The 23,875-nt window shown below is 40.5% G+C and overlaps 1 protein-coding gene across 2 annotated transcripts in view; it reads left to right on the top strand.

The window, feature by feature from the left end:
• Nek11 (NIMA related kinase 11) overlaps window positions 1–23,875 on the top strand; it is a 238,308-nt gene that overhangs the window by 89,993 nt on the left and 124,440 nt on the right. For both annotated transcript variants that reach the window (XM_048416923.3, XM_048416924.3), the window contains exons 5-6: window positions 2,397–2,461; window positions 3,650–3,776. In XM_048416923.3, coding sequence (XP_048272880.3) covers window positions 2,397–2,461; window positions 3,650–3,776 — 192 coding nt within the window. The remainder of the gene's footprint in view (window positions 1–2,396; window positions 2,462–3,649; window positions 3,777–23,875) is intronic.

The raw sequence follows: 23,875 nt of genomic DNA, 5'->3' as shown, positions 1-23,875 counted from the left end.
TCTTTGCCCCTTCTTATACTCCCTTTCTTCTTTTATCTTTGTATGTGTTGAGATGAGACCTTCCTATGTTGTGTAGGTTACCTTCTAGCTCACGGTGGTCCTCCAGTCTTAATTTCCTAGAGTATCTGGTTCCAGGTTCTAGTTTGCTTTTATTTTTGAGTGGAGTCCTTTAGGGTTTATTATATTCCTTGTGACCTAGAGCATGCATTGTACCCATCCCATATGTTAACATTTATCTGCATTCCCTACTAGAGTGATGCATTTACTATAGCCAATGAACCTATGTTCACATGTCATTACCACTTTTCTTCGTTACTGTTCTGTTGTAAAGAGACATCATGACTAAGGCAATTCCTTTAAAAGAAGACATTTAACTGGGGTCTTACTAACAATTTAGAGGCTTAGTCTATTATCATGGTAGAGAGCATGGTGACAGGAAGGCATGGAGCTGGAGAAGTTACTGATAGCTACATCCTCAAAGCACCCCACAATCACACATTTCCTTCAACAAAGCCACACCTCCTAATCCTTTTAACAAAGGCTTCCATTCCCTAGTGGCTGAGCATTCAAGTGTGTGAGCCTGTGGAGGCCATTATTATTCAAACCACCACCAAAGTCCATAGATTACTCCGGGCTCATTCTTGGTGTTATACAGGGATTGGGAAGAATGCATGGTGGCATGAATGCATCAAACTGAAGCAGTGTTTGGCGGTCAAATCCTTTAGGCTCTGCTTATTCAGTCTTCCTTCCCCTTAGCCTCTGGCAGTAGCTCTTGTATTTATCATCTTCATTATTTTGCCTTTTTCTGAATGTCACTTTGTTGGTACCATATGATATATAGGCTTCTCAGACTGGCTTATTTCACTCTACAGTATGTGTTTAGTTTCTGCCAGGTCCTTTCCTGGGTTGATAGCTTGTTTCTTTTTAGCCCTGAATGATAGACACCTCGTTGTCTATATGTGTCAGTGGCTTGACTCTTTACTTCCTGAAGAACATCTTATTTGACTCCATGCCTTAGCCATTGTGAATACAGCTAATCATGGAAGGTTTGTTACGGATCTAAGATTTAACCCCACTGAACATGTTGTTATGTGTTCAATGGGGTTAAACCAAGACATATGACTTAATCCCCAGCTCCTAATTTCAGGGGTCACATGTTCCCTTTGAAGTTCTGCTTGGCAATTTCCTTCATCAACCCCATCCTTTTGATGTTTCTGCTTCAAGTTTTCTTTTATCTCCTTTGTGGTTTTAAGCACTTGAAGTGCACTTAGAGTCTGTATCTCATTTGGTTATCTGAACAACCCAGGCATCTGGTACCATTGCTTATTCTCTGCTGGTTCCTAACCTGCATTTGTTTCTGCCAGATAAGTGAAGAGGATGTTAATGATTACATTAGATTTGATTCTCTTGGGTCAGGGCCTCTGTGACCACACAGCTATTACATATCTGAACCCCTTGTTGGAGTGAACGCTGTCCTTCCCTCAGATTATGAACTTCCCTTCTGTGTGCACACAGGCATGCTTCTTTGGTCGTCTGTTCACTGTCTATCTGCAGCACGTGTGGGCTTCTGCCTCTCTGGGTGTGCACTAGCACCGTCTGACCCATTGCCCAGACATCTTCTACTGTGACCATTACAGCCCGTCCACAGCTTTCTGAGACCACAACATTCCCAGCGGCAGCCTAGCAGTCAACACCAACTGTCCACTCTGTTTTCAGTTTCTTTTCATAGAAAATCCCAGGGGATTTGCCACATCATGAGCTCAGCTCGTGATGCCTATTTGTAAACTTAGTTCAGCATTTGGGGCCTTTATAGGAAAAGACTTCTTGTGTGATTCTCTCAATTTCAGAAATAGAAGTCTTAATGTACATATTTCACACTGCTGGCTTATCGTAAGGCTCAATAAGTATTTACTAGTAGCATTGCCAGTATTGTTGCTATTACAGAATGTGAACAGCTGGTAATAATATAAAGTTCTGTGATAACTTACCCATCAGCTGAGGGTATGGTTACTAGATGGGGTGCTACGTATATTGCGCTACAAAAATGTAGACAGCCTGGCCTACATGGAGTGTTCTTGGTCAACCTGAGCTATGTGTAAGACCTTACCTCAACCTTATCCCAATAACCATGAAGCAAAACCAACCAAACAAAACCCTCAGCACAATCTGATCCCTCGAAACACTTGTAAAAATGTAAGACTCCAAGTTCCCTCCTCTCTAAAGCTCCCATTTACAAAGTCTTCTTCCCTTGGAGAATGAGAAGGGTGGCTCTGCAGCCTTTAAACAGTGAAAGCTGAATCTGTGGATCTATGTTTACTCCCTATACAACTGAACCCTTGATTTCTAGTTGGGTTTGGTTTTTCTGTTTTGTCATCTTTTTTTTTCCCCCTTTGTAGGAGGATACTCCATCGAGACTTGAAATCAAAGAATGTATTTCTGAAAAACAATCAACTTAAAATCGGTAAGATGTTTCAAATACCTACTCTAAAGCTCCAAGCAAGTTTATCCTAGATGCAGTCACAGCAAGCTGAAGAGCATAGTTCAAGTTGGTACTGAAGTAATCCAGCCCTGGCTTCTTCAGTCTTTGAAAATGTTTGCTCTGACCTGTATGAGACCAACAAATTCCAGTTATTTTGTCTGTGATTTTCTGATATAAATTGAAGCATAAAACCCTTGCTCCATGACTGGTTGATTTAACAGGCATGCATTGCAATCCTCCCCTTTACTGAGCGCTTTGTAAACAGTTGACTTGTTTTGCTAGTTTTAAGAACTGCTGTCGGTTCCTCATCTACTTTAAAGTTTTATGATTTTTATGTGTATGAGCATCATGCCTACATGTATGTTCGTGCACCTCTTGCATGCAGTACTCACTGAGGCCAGAAGGGAGCCTTGGACCCCCTGGAACTACAGTTACAGCTTGATTATGAAACTGTGGGTGCTGTGAATTGAACCTGGGTCCTCTGGAAGAGCAGCCAATGAGTACTCTTAACTACTGAGCCATCTTTCCATTCCCCCACTCGCTTATTTTAGTATGATCAGTGAACAGTGACCATACATAATTTAAATGCCACTATAATGGCTTTATTAATATTTAATTCTTTGGAACAATATCTCCATTCAAATAGTTACTCAGTTATCTAAGCATCTCACAGGGTGTTCTTAGGGAAGTAAAGAATACAGGTTGTGACTAATTTAAAAAGTCAGTTGGTTCAAATTTTTGTACGTATATTCATGAATAGTTTAAATCTTTAGAATTTTCCCTCTGTTGTGAATTAAGATGAAACTCTTCTCCCTGCTCGTGAATTTTCATGTCTCCACATTCAATCCTACTTGAATCCTTCTGTTAGTTATTATTATACTTCAAGTGGCTTAACAGCAGGTATTCTAGTTTTCTATAATTCCAGAAATAATAAAGAATCTGAGGTTGTATAATTCCCTTTCCTTGTTCAGTCTTCTTTCTCCTATAGAGCACATATGTTTGAAGTTATTGATCACCATTATGTAATTTAAAATGTCACTTTTCTGTTCCTTTAAATGGCACGAAGCACAGTGATACATATGACGAAATTAAATCAGTTTTAGTTGTTAATTTCCTATGGTGCTTTTTTGTTTGTTTAAAATATTTATACAAAGTAACCACAATTTCCAGGGGATTTTGGAGTTTCTCGACTGCTAATGGGATCGTGTGAGCTGGCTACAACTTTAACTGGGACTCCCCATTATATGAGTCCTGAGGCCCTGAAGCACCAAGGCTATGATGCCAAGTCTGACATCTGGTGAGTAGGTGGTGGCTGCCCAGGGACTTCTTCTCTGCCGTCTAAGAGGGCTGTGCGCTTTGTTTTGAAGTTCATCTGCTTACTCCAGCTACTCATTCTGCCCCTTTTGGCATTTGAGTTGTTCCATGACCGGAGGGAGATGAGGCCTTGGAGCTTGTTATACTCTGTGAAATTCATTTCAAAGATTCTCTCTATTCATAGATGAGTCGACCGATTTGGATTCTGTCGTTCCTGAACCACAGGGGAAAGTTCTTAATGTGGCAGAGGCATTAAATTTTGATGTGCTTCAGCTAGCCTGTTAAATAAGGCATTTGTCATCCTAAAGACCGTGCTTTATTTTATTTTAAGGTTAACTCCCAGCTCTGTAGGGAATATACGGCTTTTCTGCATTTTTAAAGAATTTTACTAAAGATACTGGATTTACGGGTAACCTACATTTACCGTTTCCTGGGTTTTCAGTGAAAGAGGCTTCTGTGATGTTCCAGTTCCAGGGCCTTCTTGGACCAGGCAGCGCCAGTGGGACAGCGCCTCAGTCTGTCCCGCAGCTAGCAGCGGGCCCTGCTCAGGGAGTGTTGTTGTACTGTGAAGGGAGCTTACATAATTTTCAACATCCAAGGGTTGAAGGACAATCTAGCTGAGAGCTTGTTCATTAAGGAAAAATAATTATTGTATGCAAATCAACATTAAGTAGCTCTGAGCTTTCAAGGATGAGCAATGTGAAAGGCGTGCCCACTTCCATTTTCTAGAGATGATGAGGTAGAAAATGCCCTTTGGTGTGGTTCGGGAAAAGCGAAGCACCCCAGAGCAGCTGCTGTAGGGCCCATGTAAGAGTTACTTCTCTCTTTGCTTTGGTGCCTCCCGTGGGAGAGGAGCTGTCAAGATTTGCTCTGTTTCTGACCTTCCACATAATCCCATCCCTTTGTTTAGGTCTAATGATTCTTTGTCTTGAGGTTCTCCGCCAAAGCTTGCTCTTTCTAGAGTCTTTTGTCCTAGAGGTCCATTCCAGTTCACCCATCACTTTCCCTAATCCTTTCCCATGTGCACCCCGCACCAAAGTAAAAGGGAAACTGAAACAAAAAGCAGAAAACAAAACCTACAAAAGAATGCCACCAAGAACACCCTTCTTTACATCGTTTAACTGAGCACATACTTCTTCCCTAGCACTGATCAGTAACCTGGGTATAAAAGCAGAAATGCTTGCCTCTTGGCTCCTTGTGAAGAACCTTGCTCATTTTGTGATTCCTTTTTCAGCTCAAAGATAGCAGTTCTGGGTTTTGCAGTGACTGTTAGTTACCTACCCACCTCTCTCTTCACACTTAACTTTTAAAATACTATGGGTTTTTAAAATAAATTCAAATAGGATTGAGGGGGACAATGGGAGAGAGGAACTTGGAGGGAAGGATGCGGGGAGGCTGTAGCTGGGATGTAAAATAAACAGATGAATAAAAATAGATTCAGATATGTAATGTCTTTATGACTTATGACTATGCCATCTTAAGTTACTGTGCCATTCCATCTGGTTAGGAACAAAAAGTTCAGAAAGCCATTGTGTAAGTTTCAGGGATGATGTGTGGCAGCATGCCTGATTCCGTTAGACAGGGTGTCCACACCTTTCTGCCAGATCAGAGGGATGACTCCCAGGAATGGAGGCAGTAGAACCCCAAGGGAAACAAAGCCTCTTCTTGACTTCATCTGTGCCCATCCCACTTTTTTACAAATTATCCTTGTATTACATAGAAAATGATAAGAACATCAAGCAGTATCCCTATGGTGTTTTGTGGCTACAGAAGTACCTGACACACACAAAATCTATCCCGGCATAGATTGGATCAGCCCCCTACCGTGATTATAAACTACTCAGCAAGTGTGAGCTGAGAATGTATCAGCATCTTGACCCCAAATAACCACTTTATTATGAATTTAGTAATTACTTTGCTTGTATCTAAATCAAAACAGGCTTATCTAGTAATGAAATTTCGGCTGCCAAGCCTAAAGTGGAACAAATATGGGAGAACTATTAATTATAGTGCAGATAGAGAAGTGTGACAAGTGATCTTAGGGACACACTCGGGAAAATTAAATTGCACGAGCTGGGAACCCATCTCAGCCTCTGAGTGGGTAGCATCTATGTACGCAATATTTTCTTGGGACTGGAAGTACATATGAATAATTGATAGATGGTTTGCTTTAGCACTAACAGTGGGACATACTGTATTTATAGCACTTAAAAAAAAGAATTAGTCTAATACTAATTACATTTTCATCTGTTAACACTTGCCCGTATGCAGCCTTACCTTCCTCCTGTAATCTGTTAGATCTGCCGGGTTTGATTATTTATAGCATTCAAGTATAGGAAGTTGTTCTCAAAAGATGACTTGGTTCCAAAAGTTGAAAAGCAGTTCTTTGGAAAGTTACAATAAGAAGGGTCATCAAGGGCGGTGCTGTGACACGGCTGATGTGTCTAAGTGTTTGCTAAGAACTGTTTTCCCACAGGAGAAATGTCAATATGCTTGTGTTCCTCGACTGGTTCTTCAAGTTGATCCAACTATGAATAGTTAGTACCTTGTTTTCAGGGGGAAAAGACAGTGTTTTGGGGATGGTGATTCTGTAATTAAGCAGAAATGAAGCAATATCTTTCTGTCGATCTTATTTCTTGCTCTCTGATATGGGCCCTGTGCTTATTGGGTGATATTTAAATGGGAAGAATGGTTGTGGGAATCGCACTGGTGAAGGCCGGTTTGTGCTTAATATGGACCCAGGCTTTCGTGAGCCCAGAACCAGCCTGTTCTACCTGGCCCAAGGACATGTCCTCACTAGAGAACGGTAATCACACCCGTGCTGACTCCCCTAGATAGTACCCCAAGCTAACAACAGCCTGATTTAGAACCTTTATAGGAACTGCTTGGGTTAAGGGCAGGTGAAATGGGCCTTTTTTCCCCCCAGAGTTTTCTTCAGCAGCAACTCAGAAGGCTGTGGGATGTCAGCAGCTGCCAAGGGAGCTGCCGTCAATGAAGCTTACATGTCTGCTTCTGTTTTCTTCACCAGAAAACAAATGGTTCCTCTGCAGTCTGGTCTGCTTTCTTTCAGAGGGGGCTCTACTCCAAGGCTCTCACCAGTTTTAGGGTTCAGGCTGTACTGAGCAAATGGTGTCATTGAATGCCAGAAAATGAATGACCAAGGCTGTGCTGAGCTCGCACTACGTAAAAGCTTTCATTCGGTCTTTAGAGCTGCCGTGCAACATTGGCTGGAGAAAGTCACCTGCCAGCTCTAGTAACAGTGGGGGAGGATGCCCTAACCCGTATGTGAAGGGAAAAGGGCTATGTGGGAAGAACAGTAGTCTTCCTTGCTAAGGATCCATCTTTAGAGTACCAGGCTGAGCTATAGGAAAGATGCTGGAGGGGAAGGTTGGGATAGACTAAAGAGTGAGATTTTCTCTAACCCGGCACATCCTGCTACTTCTCATGTTCACTCCATCTTACAAGAGCTCTGGGGGTTTATAAAATGCATAAAGCAGCTGGTACCATAAGCAGTGGGGGTTGTTGCCAAATCCATCCTTACTGGGGCAGTGGAATGCGTGGGTAGCAGGTGGGAATGGAAGGGTGCCTTATTATTATCTCCTTTGCCACTCTCTTCTCCGCTGCACAGAGCACTGTCCAAGGTCCTTTCCTAGACTACAGTTTGTGTAGTGTTTAGGGCTGACTGCAAGAATATTTGAAGATGAAAAATATTCTGTCTTCCAGCCAGTTTTTCTTATGCTGCCCTCTTCCTTCTTTCTCTCTCCCAGGGCTAGTGACTTTGGTCTTCCGTTTGTCAGATTCCTGTAGAGGACATGCTGGTGTCATGGAGGGATCTAGAGAGGCCAGATCATCTTCAAACACTAGAAATTATGCAAGAGAATATTTGGAGATTTTACAAGCAGAAGAATATTTCTCCAAACCCTGCTTTTTTTCTATAATTGTTCTTTAAGACACATATATTAGAAGGATATGGTGGAAGGAATGGCTGTTTTTCTTGATCATAGTCACCGAATTTTAAGTGCTCAGTACCCCCATGTGGCTCTTGTTTGCAGAAATGCAGGGCATTTGATAGGGAAGGGACTTCTGCTGAGTTGTTCTGTGCTATTATTCACTCAGCTACTTCAGGCTTTACCTTGTACTTATCCTGCCTTGGGCTTGGGCTTGAGGAGGGCCCCTACTGGTTTTAACTGCTTATCAATCAATCTTTCTTCCTCCTGATTCCTCTTCTCTCTCTCTCTCTCTCTCTCTCTCTCTCTCTCTCTCTCTCTCTGTGTGTGTGTGTGTGTGCATGCGCATGTGTGCACGCACCAGTAAACAACCGTAGCTGTCGTTCCTATTGTGCCACCCACCTTATATCTTTAGGGTGGGCTGCACCAGCCCCAAGAGTCTGCCCATCTTTACTTCCTCAGCCCTGCTATTTCAAGCAGGCTTTTCATCACATTTGATGTTTGTTTGGTTTTGTTTTTGTTGTGTAGATGTGGGTTCTGGAAGGAATAAACTTGGGTCCCTGTGTTTACAAAGCAATGTAAAGTGCTTTTTACTGACTGAGTTTTCATTCCAGCCCAGTTGCTCCTCTTAAATGGGCCCATTGTTCTCTCTGATGGGCATCTATCTGTTAATGGGCTTCCTTGGTTGGTCTTCAGGCTCTTTAGTCACTTGGTCACTTTCTTCCCTTGGCTTCTCCTCACATAGGTACCCCATCCCTCAGGCTATTAACTGAACAGCTTATCTTCAGCTACTTGTACCTTGAAGTTCAAGGTTACAAGTTTTCAGTTAAGTGCTAAAACATGTGACCCAGGACTTTGCCTTTACTCCCTAGTTTCCCTCTTTGGGGTGGAAACTCAGCAACAGTCCAGAAACCATGCTTCCTGTCTAGCTGCATCTCCTCCTGGATGCTCAGGGTCAGCATTTAACCCACCTCTCTGGTGCTTCCGGCAGGCTCTGAACATTTGAGAAGCTTTCACAGGAGCTCCTGTACCTGGTGAGCCATGGTAACTACTGCTATATACCTGTGTCCAAAGCATTTCAGGTAGCCATTGTCACCTGTTACCTTTTTTTTTAATTATTTTTTAATTTTAATTATTTATTTTACATCCAACTGAAGTTTCCCCTCCTTCCTCTCCTACCATTCCTTCCTCCCTACCCCTTACCCTCCCCCATGCTCCCATGACTCCTCCTTTGTTTCTTCTCAGAAAGGGGCAGGGCTCCCATGGGTATCATCAACAAAGGGTAGCATACCAAGTTAGGGTAGGACTAAGCTCCTCCCCTTGTATTAAGACTGATCAAGGCAATCCAGTATGAGGAATAGGTTCCTAAGAGCCAGCCAAAGTGTTAGGGACAGGCTCTGTCCTGCTTCTATTATTAGGAGTCCCACAAGTAGACCAAACTACACAACTTGTAGCTCCCATGTAGGCTCTTTGGTTGTCGGTTCAGACTCTGTGAGTTGCTATGAGCCATGTTAGTTGTTTCTGTAGTTTTCTTGTGATGTTCATTACTCCTCTGGCTCATACAATCCCTCCTCCCTCTCTTCAGTAGGATTTCCTGAGCTTGGCCTAATGTTTGGTTGTGGATCTCTTATCTGTTTCCATCAGTTATTAGATGAAGACTCTCGGGGCTGGAGAGATGGCTCAGAGGTTAAGAGCATTGCCTGCTCTTCCAAAGGTCCTGAGTTCAATTCCCAGCAACCACGTGGTGGCTCACAACCATCTGTAATGGGGTCTGGTGCCCTCTTCTGGCCTTCAGGCATACACACAGACAGAATATTGTATACATAATAAATAAATAAATATTAAAAAAAGATGAAGACTCTCTTATGACAATTGGGGTAGTGGCCAATCTGATCACAGGAGATGGCAAGTTCAGGCTACATATCTACTATTACTAAGGGTCTTAGCTGAGGCCATCCTTGAAGATGGAAGTTTTCCTGGCATCAGATTTCTACCTGACCCCAAAATGTCCCGCCTTTCCAATCAACTCTTTCAGTATTCTCCTCCCCTATCCATCCCCTAACCTGATCCCTCAAGATTCCATCCCCACCCACCCCTAGTCTACCCAGGAAGTCTCTTCTATTTCCTCTTCCCAGGGAGATCCATGCATCCCCTAGCCCATGGGCCCTCCTTGTTACCTAGCCTCTCTGGGTCTGTGGTTTGTAGCATGGTTATCCCTTAATTTACATCTAATATCCACTTATGAGTGAGTACCTACCATTTTTTTCTTTCCTCAATCAGGATTTTTTTTGTTAGTTCCATTCATTTGCCTGCAAATTTCATGATGTCATTGTTTTTTACAGCTGAGTGATAATCCATTGTGTAAATGTACCACATTTTTTATTCATTTCTTGGTTGAGGGATAACTACATTGTTTCATATATTTTGGAGATCAGCCCTCTGTCAGATGTGAGGTTGGTGAAAATCTTTTCCTATTGTGCAGACTGCTGTTTTGTTCTATTGACAGTGTTCTCTGTCTTTCAGAAGCATTTCAGCTTCATAAAGTCCCATTTAATGTTGATCTTAATGTCTTGCTACTGGTGGTCAATTCAGGAAGTTGTCTCCTGTGCCGGTGCATTGAAGGTTATTTCTTACTTTCTGGTCTATCAAGTTCAGTGTAATTGGCTATATGTTGCTGTCTTGGATCCACTTGGACTTGAGATTTGTGCAGGATGATAGATATTCTACATGTCAACATCAAGTTATTCCAGCACCATTTGTTGAAGATGTTTTCTGTTTTTCCATTGTATAATTTTGGCTTCTTTGTCAAAAATTAAGTATCTGTAGGTATGTGAATTTGTGTCTGGGTCTTCAGTGTGATTTCATTGACCCACTTGCCTTTTTTATGCCAATACCATGCTGTTTTTAATACTGTATCTCTGTAGTCAAGCTTGAGATGGGGGATGGTGATAAATTCTAGTGGCTCTTTTATTATACAGGATTGATGTAGCTGTCCTGTTTTTTTCCCCTGTTAAAGTTGAGTATTATTCTTTCAAGATCTGTGAAGATTTGTGTTGGAATTTTGTTGGGGATTGTATTGAACCTGTAGATTGCTTTTAATAAGATGGCCATTTTTACTATGTTAACCCTACTGATCCATCTTCTGATATATTTTCCAAATTCTTTCTTCAAAGATTTGAAGTTCTTGTGAGGTACCCTGGTACCCAAACTGCACAAAGACTCAAAGAAAAAGAGTGAATTACAGACCAATTTCCCCCATGATCATTGATTCATAAATACGTAATAAAATAGTCGCAAACAGAATCCAAGAACACATCAAAATATCATCCACCATGGTTTAGTGGGTTTTATCCTAAAGATACAGGGATGGTTCAACATATGAAAGTATGTCAATGCAACCCACCATATTAACAACTGAAAGAAAAGAGCCACATGATCATCTCATTAGATGTTGCAAAAGCCTTTGCCAAATCCAACACCCCTTCATGATAAAAATCTTATAGATGTCATTGTTTTTACCACAATTAGTATTACTCTAATGTGTAAATGTGCCACTTTTTAAAAATCCATTCTTCGGTTGAGAGGCATCTGGGTTGTTTCCAGGTTCTGGCTATTACAAATAATACTGCTATGAATATAGTTGAACAAATGTCCTTGTAGTATGATTGAGCATCTTTTGGGTAAATGCTCAAGAGTGCTATTACTGGGTCCTGAGGTAGGCTGATTCCAATTTTCTGAGAAACCACCATACTGATTTCTAAAGTGATTGTACAAGTTTGCATTCCCACAAGCAATGGAGGAGTGTTCCTCTAACTCTACATCCTTTCCAGCATAAGCTATCATTGGTGTTTTTGACCTTAGCCATTCTGACTGGTGTAAGGGTATCTCAGAGTTGTTTTGATTTGCATTTCCCTGATGATTAAGGATGCTGAACATTTCCTTAAATATCTTTAGGCCATTTGAGATTCTTTTATTGAGAATTCTCTGTTTATTTGTGTACCCCATTTTTAATTGGGTTATTTGGAATTTTGATGTCTGATTTCTTGAGTTCTTTATATATTTTGGAGATCAGTCCTCTGTCTGATGTGGGGTTGGTGAAGGTCTTTTCACATTCAGTAGGCTGCCTTTTGTCTTATTGTCTGTGTCCATTGTTTTGCAGAAGCTTCTCAGTTTCAGGAGATCCTATTTATTTATTGTTGCTCTCAGTATCTGTGCTACTGGTGTTATATTTAGGAAGTGGACCCTGTGCCCATGCATTGAAGGCTACTTCCCACTTTCTCTTCTATCAGGTTCAATGTAGTCAGATTTAATTGAGATTTTTAATCCATTTGAACTTGAGTTTTGTGCAAGGGGATAGATATGGATCTATTTTTATTCTTCTACATGTTGACATCCAGTTATACCAGCACCATTTGTTAAAGATGCTTTCTTTTTTCATTGTATATTTTAGTTTTTTGTCAAAAATCAGGTGTTCATAGGTGTGTGGATTAATATCTGGGTCTTCAATTTAATTCCATTGGTCATTCTCTCTGTTTTTAGTCCAATACCAAGCTGTTTACATTACTGTAGCTCTATAATAGAGGCTGATGTCAGGGATGGTGATACCTCCAGAAGTTCCTTTATTGTACAGGATTGTTTTGGCTATCCTAGTTTTTGTTTCTTTGTTTTTCTGTATGAGGTTGATTATTGTTCTTTCAAGGTCTGTGAAGAATTGTGTTGGGATTTTGATGGGAATTGAATTGAATCTATAGATTGCTTTTGGTAGGAGTGCCAATTTTATTACGTTGATCCTACTTGTCCAAGAACATCGGAGATCTTTCCATTTTCTGGTATCTTCTTCAATTTCTTTCTTTATTCCATTTTCTGGTATCTTCTTCAATTTCTTTTTTTTAAGGACTAAAAGTTTTTGTCAAACAGGTCTTTAACTTCTTTGATTTGTGTTACTCCATGATATTTTATGTTATTTGTGGCTATTGTGATTTCTTTCTTAGCTTATTTATCATTTGTATATAGGAGGGCTGCTGATTTTTTTTTAGTTGATCTTGTATCCTGCCACATTACTGAAGGTATTTATCAGTTTTGAAGGTTCCCTAATAGAGTTTTTGGGGTCACTTATGTATACTATCATATCATCTGCAAATAATTAAAGTTTGACTTCTTCCTTTCCAATTTGAATCTCCTTGATCTCCTTTTGTTGTCTTATTGTTTGAAATTTGCATGTGAATGTATGGAACCAGAAAAAAACATCCTGAATGAGGTAACACAGACCCAGAATGATGAACATGGTACGTACTCACTCATAAGTGGTTACTAGCTGTAAAGCAAAGGATATTGAGCCTATAGTTCATGCTCCTAGAGAAGCTAAGGAACCAGGCGAACCCTAAGGAAAGAAGATACATAGATCCACCTGGAAAGGGGAAATAGACAAGATCGCCTGACAAAATTGGGAGCATGGGGTTGGTGGGAGTAGGGAGGGTGGAAGGGGAAGATGAGGGGAGAAGGGGAGGAGTGAGGAGAACTTGAGGGAATGGAATAGTCAAGATGGAAGAAGGACAGAGAAGAGGAGAGGGGGCCCGAACTGACCTTGTTCATAGTCAGACTGATGAATATCTTAAATATCACCATAGAACCTTTGTCCAGCAACTGATGGAAACAGGTAGAGACCTACATTGGAGCACTGGACTGAGCTCCCAAAGAGTGGGAGGAATGAGAATATGAGCAAAGAGGTCAAGAGCATGATGGGGACACCCACTGAAACTGTTTACCTGAGCTAATGGGAGCTCACCAACTCCAGCCAGACAGGGAAGGAAACAACATAGATCCAAACTAGTCCCTCTGAATGTGGGTGTCAGTTGTATGGCTGGGGCAGACTGCAGGGGCGGGGGAGGGAGTAGGAATTGGGATTGGTATATAAAATGAAAAACGATAGTTTGTTTTCTTTTTTTTAAAAAAAGAAAAAAATTCTTATAGAGATCAAGGATACAAGAAACATAATTAAATATAATAAAAGCAATATACAGCAAGCTGACAGATTACATTTAATGGAGAGAAACTCAAGGCAATTCCACTGAAATCAGGAACAAGACAAGGCTATTCATTCTCTCCATATCTATTCTATATAGTACTCAAAATTTTAGCTAGAACAATAAGACAACAAAAGGAGATCAAGTGTATATTAATTGGAAAGGAAGAAGTCAAAGTGTTGCTCTTTGCAGATATGACATTATACATAAGCAACCCCCAAAATTCTACCAGGGAGCTCCTACAGCTGCTAGCTAAACACTTTTAGTAAAGTGGCTGGATGGCAAGATTAGCTCAGAAAAAATCAGTAGTCCTCTTATGTACAAATGATAAGATGGCTGAGAAAGCAATCAGGGAAACAACACCCTTCACAATAGCCACAAACAATATAAAAATGTCTTGGGGTAACTCTAACCAAGCAAGTGGAAGACCTGTGTGTTTTATATTTTTAAGTTTCATTATACTTGGGCAGTTTATGCTAATTTTCAATCCTATGAGTTATGTAGGTTATTATACACTAAATACACTAAATGGGAAGCCCATTCGTCTTGTATTAACTTTTTATTTCTTTCTCTATACATTTAACTGTAGTCATTATGTATGCTTTTTAAATTTTAATTTTCTTTTTGAGAATTTCATATATTAATACTTTATTACATTATTTCCATCTTTCCTGCACCCTCTAACTCCTCCCATATACCCCTATTCCAAAGTTCATGACCTCTTCTTTTATAATTATTATTGTTATAATGTATGTGTCTAAAATCCACTGAGCCCGTTTAGTGCTACTCATACTTGGAACTGGTTAACCTTTCAGGAGAGTAGTTCTTGGAGAAGATTGAATCTCCCGCTCTCAGCAGCCCTTGACTGCCTGTAGCTCTTTCTATACACCCCTTCTAAATGAAAACGTCAGAATGCCTCTCAATCACATCAAATGGAAATAGTACTTAAACGATGATAAGATTTCCTAGCACACCATGGTCATGCACGCTGGGGCAGTTTTCTGCTTGAGGGCCTGGAAGATCTGTAAAGGAGTAACTTTAGCTACACAGTGTCAAGGCAGGTGTAGTTCCATTTGCGATTCATTATGACTCTGTGCTTGGAGACCCTCTCTCCAGGTCTGGCAACCTGGACAGATGGCAACTTGGGAGATTTAGGGTGGGGTGTGTCTCACATCTACCTGATCCCCACTTCTCCTTTCACTTCGTACAGTGTTATCCTTCAAGATATATGTGTTTAGCTCTTCTAAGTTGGATATATTTTGGAAAAAGAAAGGAATGCAAATCACAGACCTTGAAGTAAAATGCGCTTGGTGTGTGTGTTGAAAGGAGTGGGCCTTTGTTTGTCCCGGCCATCCAGCTAGCTTACACCCAGAATAACCACACAGAAACTGTATTAATTTAAACACTGCTTGGCCATTAGCTCTAACTTCTTATTGGCTAACTCTTATATATTAGTTTAACCATCTCCATTAATCTGTGTATCGCCACATGGCAGTAGCTTACCAGAGATTCTAACCAGCGTCCATCTCTGGCAGAGGATCCATGGCTTCTCCCTCACTCTGCTTTCTTCCTTCTAGCATTCAGTTCTGTTTTCCACACCTACCTAAGTTCTGCCCCTATCAGCGAGGCCAAGGCAGTTTCTTTATTTGTTAACCAATGAAAGCAACACATGAACAGAAGAACCTCCTACACTGTGTGTGTGTGCGCGCGTGCGTGTGTGTGTGTGTGTGTGTGTGTGTGCGCGTGCGTGTGTGTGTTTCTCTACTTCTGCTTTCCAAAATGTGCTTTCTGTCTTGAAAAGGATGGGAGTTAGGAGGCGCTATAAGTGTCATATAAAAATATCTGGTTGGAAATTAGAGAAAATAAAAGCACAGATAGATGCAGTTACAGTTATCAGAATAAACAACACATCCAGAAGATAGGTTTTAAAATCTTTGACTGGACAATCAAGACATCTTTGACCCCAAATGCCATAGAAGTTATTCCAGTCACATTGTCTCATATTTCTTTTGCTAGCACCCACTTCTTGTGTGTGCACAGTAGCACTGCAGGTCATTTTCTAGAAGTTCCTGGATGATAAATGAAGCCTCTGCGCATTCAAGCACAAGCACATAGCAGTAGATCAAAGTGATCTGAGTAAAGAAAAACCAGCATGCTTGAAGTGTAACTAAGAGGATTTCCATATAAGAGTAGTCACATTAATACTCTTTGATTACCTTAATCAGACTGTGGATCTAATTATTCCATCATCTGCTTAGCAAAGCAATCGCGCATCACTTTATAACCTTAATAAATTCACCAAGCATGGCTCAGGTGGAGTTAGGGCTCCACAACACCAGGGTTTATTTTGTGATGTGCTCACAGTTCACAGACCTCAATCTAATCCCTCTTTGCTTCTGAGCCATGCAAAATCAAAATCCATGCTGATGGCCCTCCTTTCCCTTCCCCATAGGGTCTCGCAGCATAGCCTGCATTTGCCTTGATCAGATGCCCTGTGTGCTGTTGCCTAAGGCCTCAGCAATCATTAAAGGTGGATTACAACTCCATATAAGCTCCTGAAGTAAGTTTGAAGCCAAACCCTATCTTAAAGGCTCTGTTGGGAGCCAGCCCCAATTTCTAACTCAACAGCTTATAATGAGCATCTGAAATGCTCAGATAGATGCAGCATTGAGAGGCAGATTGACACAGAGCTCATATCTGTGTGGGCAGGCAGTCAGGGTTACAATCCTAGTTCTACCACCTGCTCAGTATGCATGGTACCCTGAACCACTTACCTGACCCAATTGCAATTATGGTAATAGTTGTGAGGCTAATTCAGTGAGTTAAAATATGTGAGGAAGGATTGTGGCAATGGCTCAGTGGATAAAGTGCTTGGTTCGGATCCCTAGAACCCATGTAAACAGCTGGGGTATCATGAAGGTCACCTGTAAGCTCAGCACTTGGGAAGCAGACACAAGGTATCCCTGGAGCAAATTGGCTAGCTAGACATCAGATCAGGGATCTCTGGTTCAAGTGAGAGACCCTACCTCATAAACAAAGTGTGGAGCAATTGAGGAAGATAACCCATGTCAGCTTTGATCCTCTACAGGCACTTGTGCGCGCGCGCGCACACACACACACACACACACACACACACACTACACATAGACATATACACAGAAATGCATATATGGTGTGTGTATCTCTTTCTCTCTGTCTCTGTCTCTCTGTGTCTCTGTCTTACTCTCCCCCCCCCCCCCCGTGTGTGTAAAAAAAGTAGATTTAGCTCTTGGTAGACATTAAGTTTTCAACTATCAGTTTCATTGGTGTCATGGTAACTGTTTGTGTTATTGGTAAAGACATTCACCACTCTGATTCCACGACAGCTCAAGATGTCCTGGGTCAGAGATTGTGACAGTTTGGATAAGAATGGTCCCTATAGGTTCATATATTTGAATGTTTGGTCATCAGGAAGTGGCCCTACTTGAGAAAGATTAGGAAGTATGGCCTTGTTGGAGTAGTTGTGACCTTGTTGGAGGAAGTGTGTCACTGGGAGTGTGTTTGGGATTTCAAATACTCATGTCAGGCCCATGACTCTGCCTGCTGAACCACATGTAGAACTTTCAACTACTCCCCAGCATCATGTCTGCTGGCATGCACCCATGCTTCCTGTCATGCTGACAATGGACTAAACTTCTGAACTGTAAGCAAGCCCTAGTTAAATGCTTTCCTTTGTAAGAGTTGACATGGTCATGACAATCTCTTCACAGCAATAGAACACTGACCAAGGCAGAGACTGTTGTTCCCAGCCAGCCCTTCTGATCTTATAGAGTGAGGTGGGGCTTGTATGGCTTTGTTCTTTCAACGTCTTTTTTTTTTTCTTGAAAACTTTTATTCCTAGCATAACAAGTACTGATTTGATCTTGTCAGTTTTTAGCCATTCTAGGAGCATGCAGAATTACTACCCTGGGGTGCTTATTTGCATTTCTCTGATGTCTAATATTGTTGAGCATCTCATGAGTTTTGATCATTTAGTATCTGTTGAAGATCTTTACCCACTTTCTCTCTCTTTCTTTTCCTATGCAGTAATGTTTTCCCTTGCCTTAATCAAGTGATAGAATTTGCATGTTCTTAGAAAACAGTTCTCTTTTGCTTCACTCATCTTCCTTTCTTCTTTGCCATTACCACACTCTTATAAGGAATGATTTTTTTTTTTATTATTTTTGAGACAGGGTTTATCTGTGGCTTTGGAGTCTGTCCTGGAACTAGCTCTTGTAGACCAGGCTGGCCTTGAACTCACAGAGATCCACCTGCCTCTGCCTCCCAAGTGCTGGGATTAAAGGCATGCTCCACCACCACCCGGCATGAATGAATTGTTAAATAAACTCTTTTGGTAGCATTTTCATTTAAATTTAAAGTCATCTTATCAGTCCTGTGCAGGAACACAAACCCAGTAAGATTCTGATCACGATTGCATTGGATCTGTAGATTATTTTAGGAAATTGATATCTTCCTCTTACTGAATCTTCCAGTGTGAGTGCATCTATCTTTTCTTCTGCCTCTCTTGCCTTTTGACAATTAATTTCCCTTATCACTATATCATGGCTGACACTGTAGGATCTGCCATACCTCTTTCTAGGTTTATTTCTGGATATTTGACATTTTGTGATGCCGGTGTAAGTGGCACAATTAATTTCATTTAAAAAGTGCTCTTTTTTTTCCCAACTTAGAGACAAGAACGACCTTTGTATCTAGCAGGTTTGCTGAGTTCGTTTGTTATTTCCAAAGGTTTTTCGAGTGTTCTAGGTTTGCATGTACTCAGTCATTTTGGCATGATTAATGATAACTTTATATTCTTAGCTTATCTTTACAATTAAATTTTCTAACCGTATTGTCCTAGGTACTGATTTCCTGTAGTATAGATAAGATATGTTGATTTTTGTTTTGATCCCAATCTTAAAAAATTATAAATTTCAGTATTTTACCAATAAGTATATTTTTGCTTTATATTTTAAAACTCTACAAATAGAAATATGGATTTCTTCCACTGTCAATTCTTCTTTTTTTTCTTCTTTAAAGAATTTAGTTTTTAAAAAGAAAAATCTATCTTTTTTCATAATACATTCCAATCTAAGTTCCCACTCCCTCCCCTCCTCCCATTTCCTCCACCTTCCCCTCTACCCCACTCCCCATCCACTCCTCAGAGAGGGTAAGGCACATTGCTTTGGGGAAGGTCCAAGGCCCTTCCTACTATATATAGACTGAGCAAGGTATCCATACAAAGAGAATAGGTTCCCAAAACGCCAGTACAAGCAGTAGAGATAAATTCGGGTGCCACTGCCAGTGGTCCCTCAGTCTGCTCCAGCCACGCAACTGTCAACAACATTCAGAGGGATTAGTTTGGTCCTAGCTTGTTCCTTCCGAGTCTGGCTGGAGTTGGTGGGCTCCCATTAGCTCAGGTAGACTGTTTTAGTGGGTGTCCCCATCATGGTCTTGACTTATTTGCTCATATTCTCATTCCTCCCACTCTTCAACTGGACTTGGGAGCTTAGTCCATATCTTCAGTGAGGGCCTCTGTCTCTATTTTCATCAGTTACTGGATAAAGGTTCTGTGGTGATATTTAAGATATTCATCAGTCTGAAAACAAGACAAGGCCAGTTTGGGCACCCTCTGCTCTATTGCTTAAGGTCTTAGCTGGAGTTATCCTTATGGATTCCTGGGAATTTCTCTAGAGCTAGGTTTCTTGCTAATCTTATAATGGCTCCCTCAATCAAAATATCTCTTTCCTTGTTCTCATCTCTGTCATGTCTCCATATTTTCTATCCCATTTTCTCAAGTTCTCCTCACCCCTTCCCTTCTCCCCTTATCTTTCTCTTCTACCCTCCCTATTCCCCCCAACCCCATGCTTCCAATTTTGTCAGGTGATCTTGTCTATTTTGACTTTCCAGGTGAATCTATATATATTTTTTCTTAGGGTTCACCTTAATAGTTAGCTTCTCTAGGATCATGAACTATAGGCTCAATATCCTTTGTTTATTGCTAGTATCCACTTATGAGTGAGTACATGCCATATACAACTTTTTGCATCTGGCTTACCTCACTCAGGATAGTGTTTTCTAGCTGCATCCATTTGCATGCAAAATTCAAGATGTCATTGCTTTTTACCACAGTAGTACTCTAATGTGTAAATGTACCACATTTTTTTTTATCCATTCTTTGGTTGAGGGGCATCTAGGTTGTTTCCAGGTTCTGGCTATTACAAATAATGCTGCTATGAATATAGTTGAACAAATGCCTTTGTAGTATGATTGAGCATCTTTTGGGTATATGCCCAAGAGTGGTATTGCTGGGTCCTGAGGATTCCCAATTTTCTGAGAAACCACCATACTGATTTCCAAAGTGGTTGTACAAGTTTACATTCCCACCAGCAATGAATGAGCGTTCCCCTTTCTCCACATCCTCTCCAGCATAAACTGTCATTGGTGTTTTTGATCTTAGCCATTGTGACAGGTGTAAGATGGTATCTCAGAGTTGTTTTAATTTTCACTTCCATGATGGCTAAGAATGTTGAACATTTCCTAAAGCATCTTTTGGCTATTTGGGATTCTTCTGTTGAGAATTCTTGTCTATTCTTCTTTATAAAACTACAGATGAATGTTGACTATTGAGTGAAATGGTTTTTCCCAGTCTGTCATGAGTTTAGCCTTTAATGGCTGATCCATCTCTCCAGCCCACTTTTTCCAAATATGTGAAGGTGATATTACAGTTCTTCTTTTGTTTTTTCTAGTTTTTATTGATTGGCTATGTAAATTTTAGATCAATACCCTATTCCTGAAATAAAAATCACTTGTTAATGATATGGTTCTTTTAAATATATCATAACATTCTATTTGTGGTGTGTGTGTATATACCGGGGGTTTAAAACCTATAATCATGAGAAAATTTATAATTTTTATTTCTTATAATGCATTTGTTATATTTTACTATCTATATTTTTCTGACTTCATAACATGAACAGATTGAGTTATTGTAATATGAGTCATTCAATAAATGTTTAGAAGAATTTGATAGTAAGAACCACAGATTTTTTTTGAAACTCAGTTTTATTATTTAGATAATAGGTAGCAATTAAATAGGATAGGGAGTGTTTTCTGTTTTTTTTTCTTATGTCAGTTTGATATACTATATTTGAAAGATGATTTCATCTGAACTGTCAATTTATTCGAGGGAAATGTGCTCATAAATGCTGCTCTAACACTTTCTAATACTTGGCCATGTGAGTACATGAGATGTGTATGTAGGTCTAAGATTGACATTAAGTTAGTTCCTCTATATCATCTCTCCATTTTATGGTTTAAGGCAGGGTCTCTCACTGAATTTTGACTTGACTGGCAACAGCAAGCCTCAGGAATCCTTCACTCCCCCAGCACTTCAGTTCCAGATTGTGACGCTATGCCCAGCTCTTTTGGTGACCCAAGCTCATAGCCTCATGGTGGCACAGCAAGTGCTTGACTCACGGAGACACCTTCCTGTGACTTTTTCTGAGACGCGTGAAGTCCGCAGTGTTATGCTTTTCCCCATTCTTATGATTTTTGATGTGTTTTTTCTTCCTTGATTTTCTTATTAGTCTTGCTAGAGATCTATTAAATTTTCTTGTTTTGATTCATTCTACTTTTATTGCTGTTTTAAAAATAGAATCGCTATTTATTCTTTGACTGTCCTATACATGTAAACAATGTAACTTGATTATATCCACCTCCAACTTTCCTCAGGTAGCCCACACCTTCCTCCCTTTTGGTTACCCACTGCATCCAATTAATGCTGCATGTTGGACTGTTGACAGATCTTCTTGCCTTGCTCTTGTGCAGCTAACCCTAGCTTTAGTGACTGTGTGGGAAGTGGCCACGGCATGTCCAGAGGACAGCATTTCATAGCACCCCTCCCCTCCTCCAGCTCTGATGTTCTACCCCTTCCTGACATCCCCTGAGCTTTGGTGGGTGGTTGACATAGAAGTCCTACTTAGCACTGAATATCTAGTAGTCACTTCTTCTCAGCTCTTTGGCCAATTACAAACCTCTGCACTAACTGCTGTCCTCTGTAAAGAGAAGGTTCTCTGGACAAGACTGAGGGCAGCATTAATTTATGTATGAAAACATAAATGTTTAGAAGACTGTCTGACAGCATGTCTATTTAACAAGCTATTATCTTTTTTTCTGTTGAAAATATTTATTGAGGGCTGGAGAGATGGCTCAACAGTTAAAAGCACTGGCTGCTCTTCAGGAGATCCTGAGTTCAATTCCCAGCAACCACATGATGGTTTGCAACCAACTGTGATGAGATCTGGCACCCTCTTCTGGCCTACAGGCATACATGCAGACAGAACACTGTATACATAATAAATAAATCTTAAAAAAAAAGAAACTCGTTATCTAACCTTTCTTTCATAGGAGTGTCTTTTCTTTATCTTTCTTTTGCATACAAAGCATTGTCTTATCAGAACATTTTCAAAGAAAATTTGTTTTGTGGATCCTGTACCCTGCCTCTTCACCCGTAGAACCCTGCCCCTATTCTGATATGTATATATATTTCTTAAATTATCAAGTTTGACTTAGATCATAGATTTAAACTTTTATCTCTTTATATATATATATGATACTTCCAATTTTGTTATAGCTTTATTTAGTAATCTTTCCTGTGTAATCCAAGGACTTTAGATGTGTATTTCATGTTTAATCTAAGGAATTTAGATGTGTGTTTCCTAATTTCTAAGCTGTTGGAGATTTCTTACCCCTTCATCCTGTCCTTTTTTTATTTATTTTGTGTTTTTAAAAAACATTTTATTGATTCTTTGTGGATTTCAAATTTGTGCATCCCAATCTTATTTATCTCCCTGTCCCTTTGTATCTGCCTCTGTCCTTGCACCCCCTGCAAAATAAAATTTAAAAGAAAAAAACCTTGTCATGGAAGCTGTAGTATGGCCCAGTGAGTCACACAATATACCCTTTAGTCCATACATCTTTACTTGCAACTGTTCATTGCACTGAGTCATTAGTCTGGCTTGATGCCTCTGGCTTCTGCAACACCATCAATACTGAGCCCTCATGGATATCCTGTTGCTGCCCTGTGTCATGGAGACCCTGCTGCTTTGGATCTGCAGGACCAGCCCCTTCACATGCTTCAGCAGTTCATAGATGGTGTGGGCCAACTCACAGCCCTGGTTCTGAGCCTGGGTGGTAGTAGGGTTGGTCATCCTACTAGCTCTCCCTCATCCTCACCACCAAGGTGAGCTCTCCAGAATTGCCCAGGCTAGCTCACCCAATGAAGCAGGTAGCAAGGGGTGGAGCCAGTTCTGTTCTCACACCCCCAGGGGCCCAGCTCACCTGCACCCGCACCACCTCTTCTATCTTCCTTCTTCTCATTTTTAATATCTAACTTACTTGCTCTGTAGTCAGAGAATATGATCTCAAGATTTTGATTCCTAAACTCATTGAAATTTGTCTGTGACCTTATGTATGGCTAGTCTTGATAAATGGTTCATTAGTTCTTAAAAATAATCTGAATTTTGTCATTATAGGTTTCACTAATAGCAATTTGTCAACTTGGGTTATTGTGTATATTTTTTCCATCCTTAATGATTTTGGTATCTGTGTGTTGTGTTAGCTATTGAATGATTATGAAACACCATGATTGAGCTTTAATTCTGTTCTCTCACACACACACATGCTCACACACACATTTGATGCATACACATTTAAAGTTATCAGATACTCCTGATAGCTTGGTTTCTTTATTAATCCCTCACGTTAATCTTAATAGTGATCTTACCTCAAAGCCTGTTTCATGAGATATGAGTGTACCTACACTAGCAGTATTTTGGCAAGTGCTTGCATGAACTATGTCTTTTGAATTTTTATTTATTTGTGGAGCGTGGGCATGTCATGGTGTGAATGTGAAGGTCAGGGGGAACCTTAGGAGCTGGTTCCCTTCTTCTGGGTAGGTCACTGCGATTGAACTCCTGTCATCAGACTTGACCACAAGCACCTTCACCTGCTAAGGTGTCTTACTGGCTCTGTGCATGCAATTCTGTCAGACTTTCTCAAGGTCAGATACTCAAGGTTATTTGGAGAGCATT

This window comes from Myodes glareolus, chromosome 4, assembly GCF_982192425.1.
Source record: "Myodes glareolus chromosome 4, mMyoGla1.1, whole genome shotgun sequence".
Lineage (NCBI taxonomy): Eukaryota > Metazoa > Chordata > Mammalia > Rodentia > Cricetidae > Myodes > Myodes glareolus.
The sequence above is the reverse complement of the archived record's forward strand: the minus strand, read 5'-3'. Positions and strand labels throughout refer to the sequence as shown.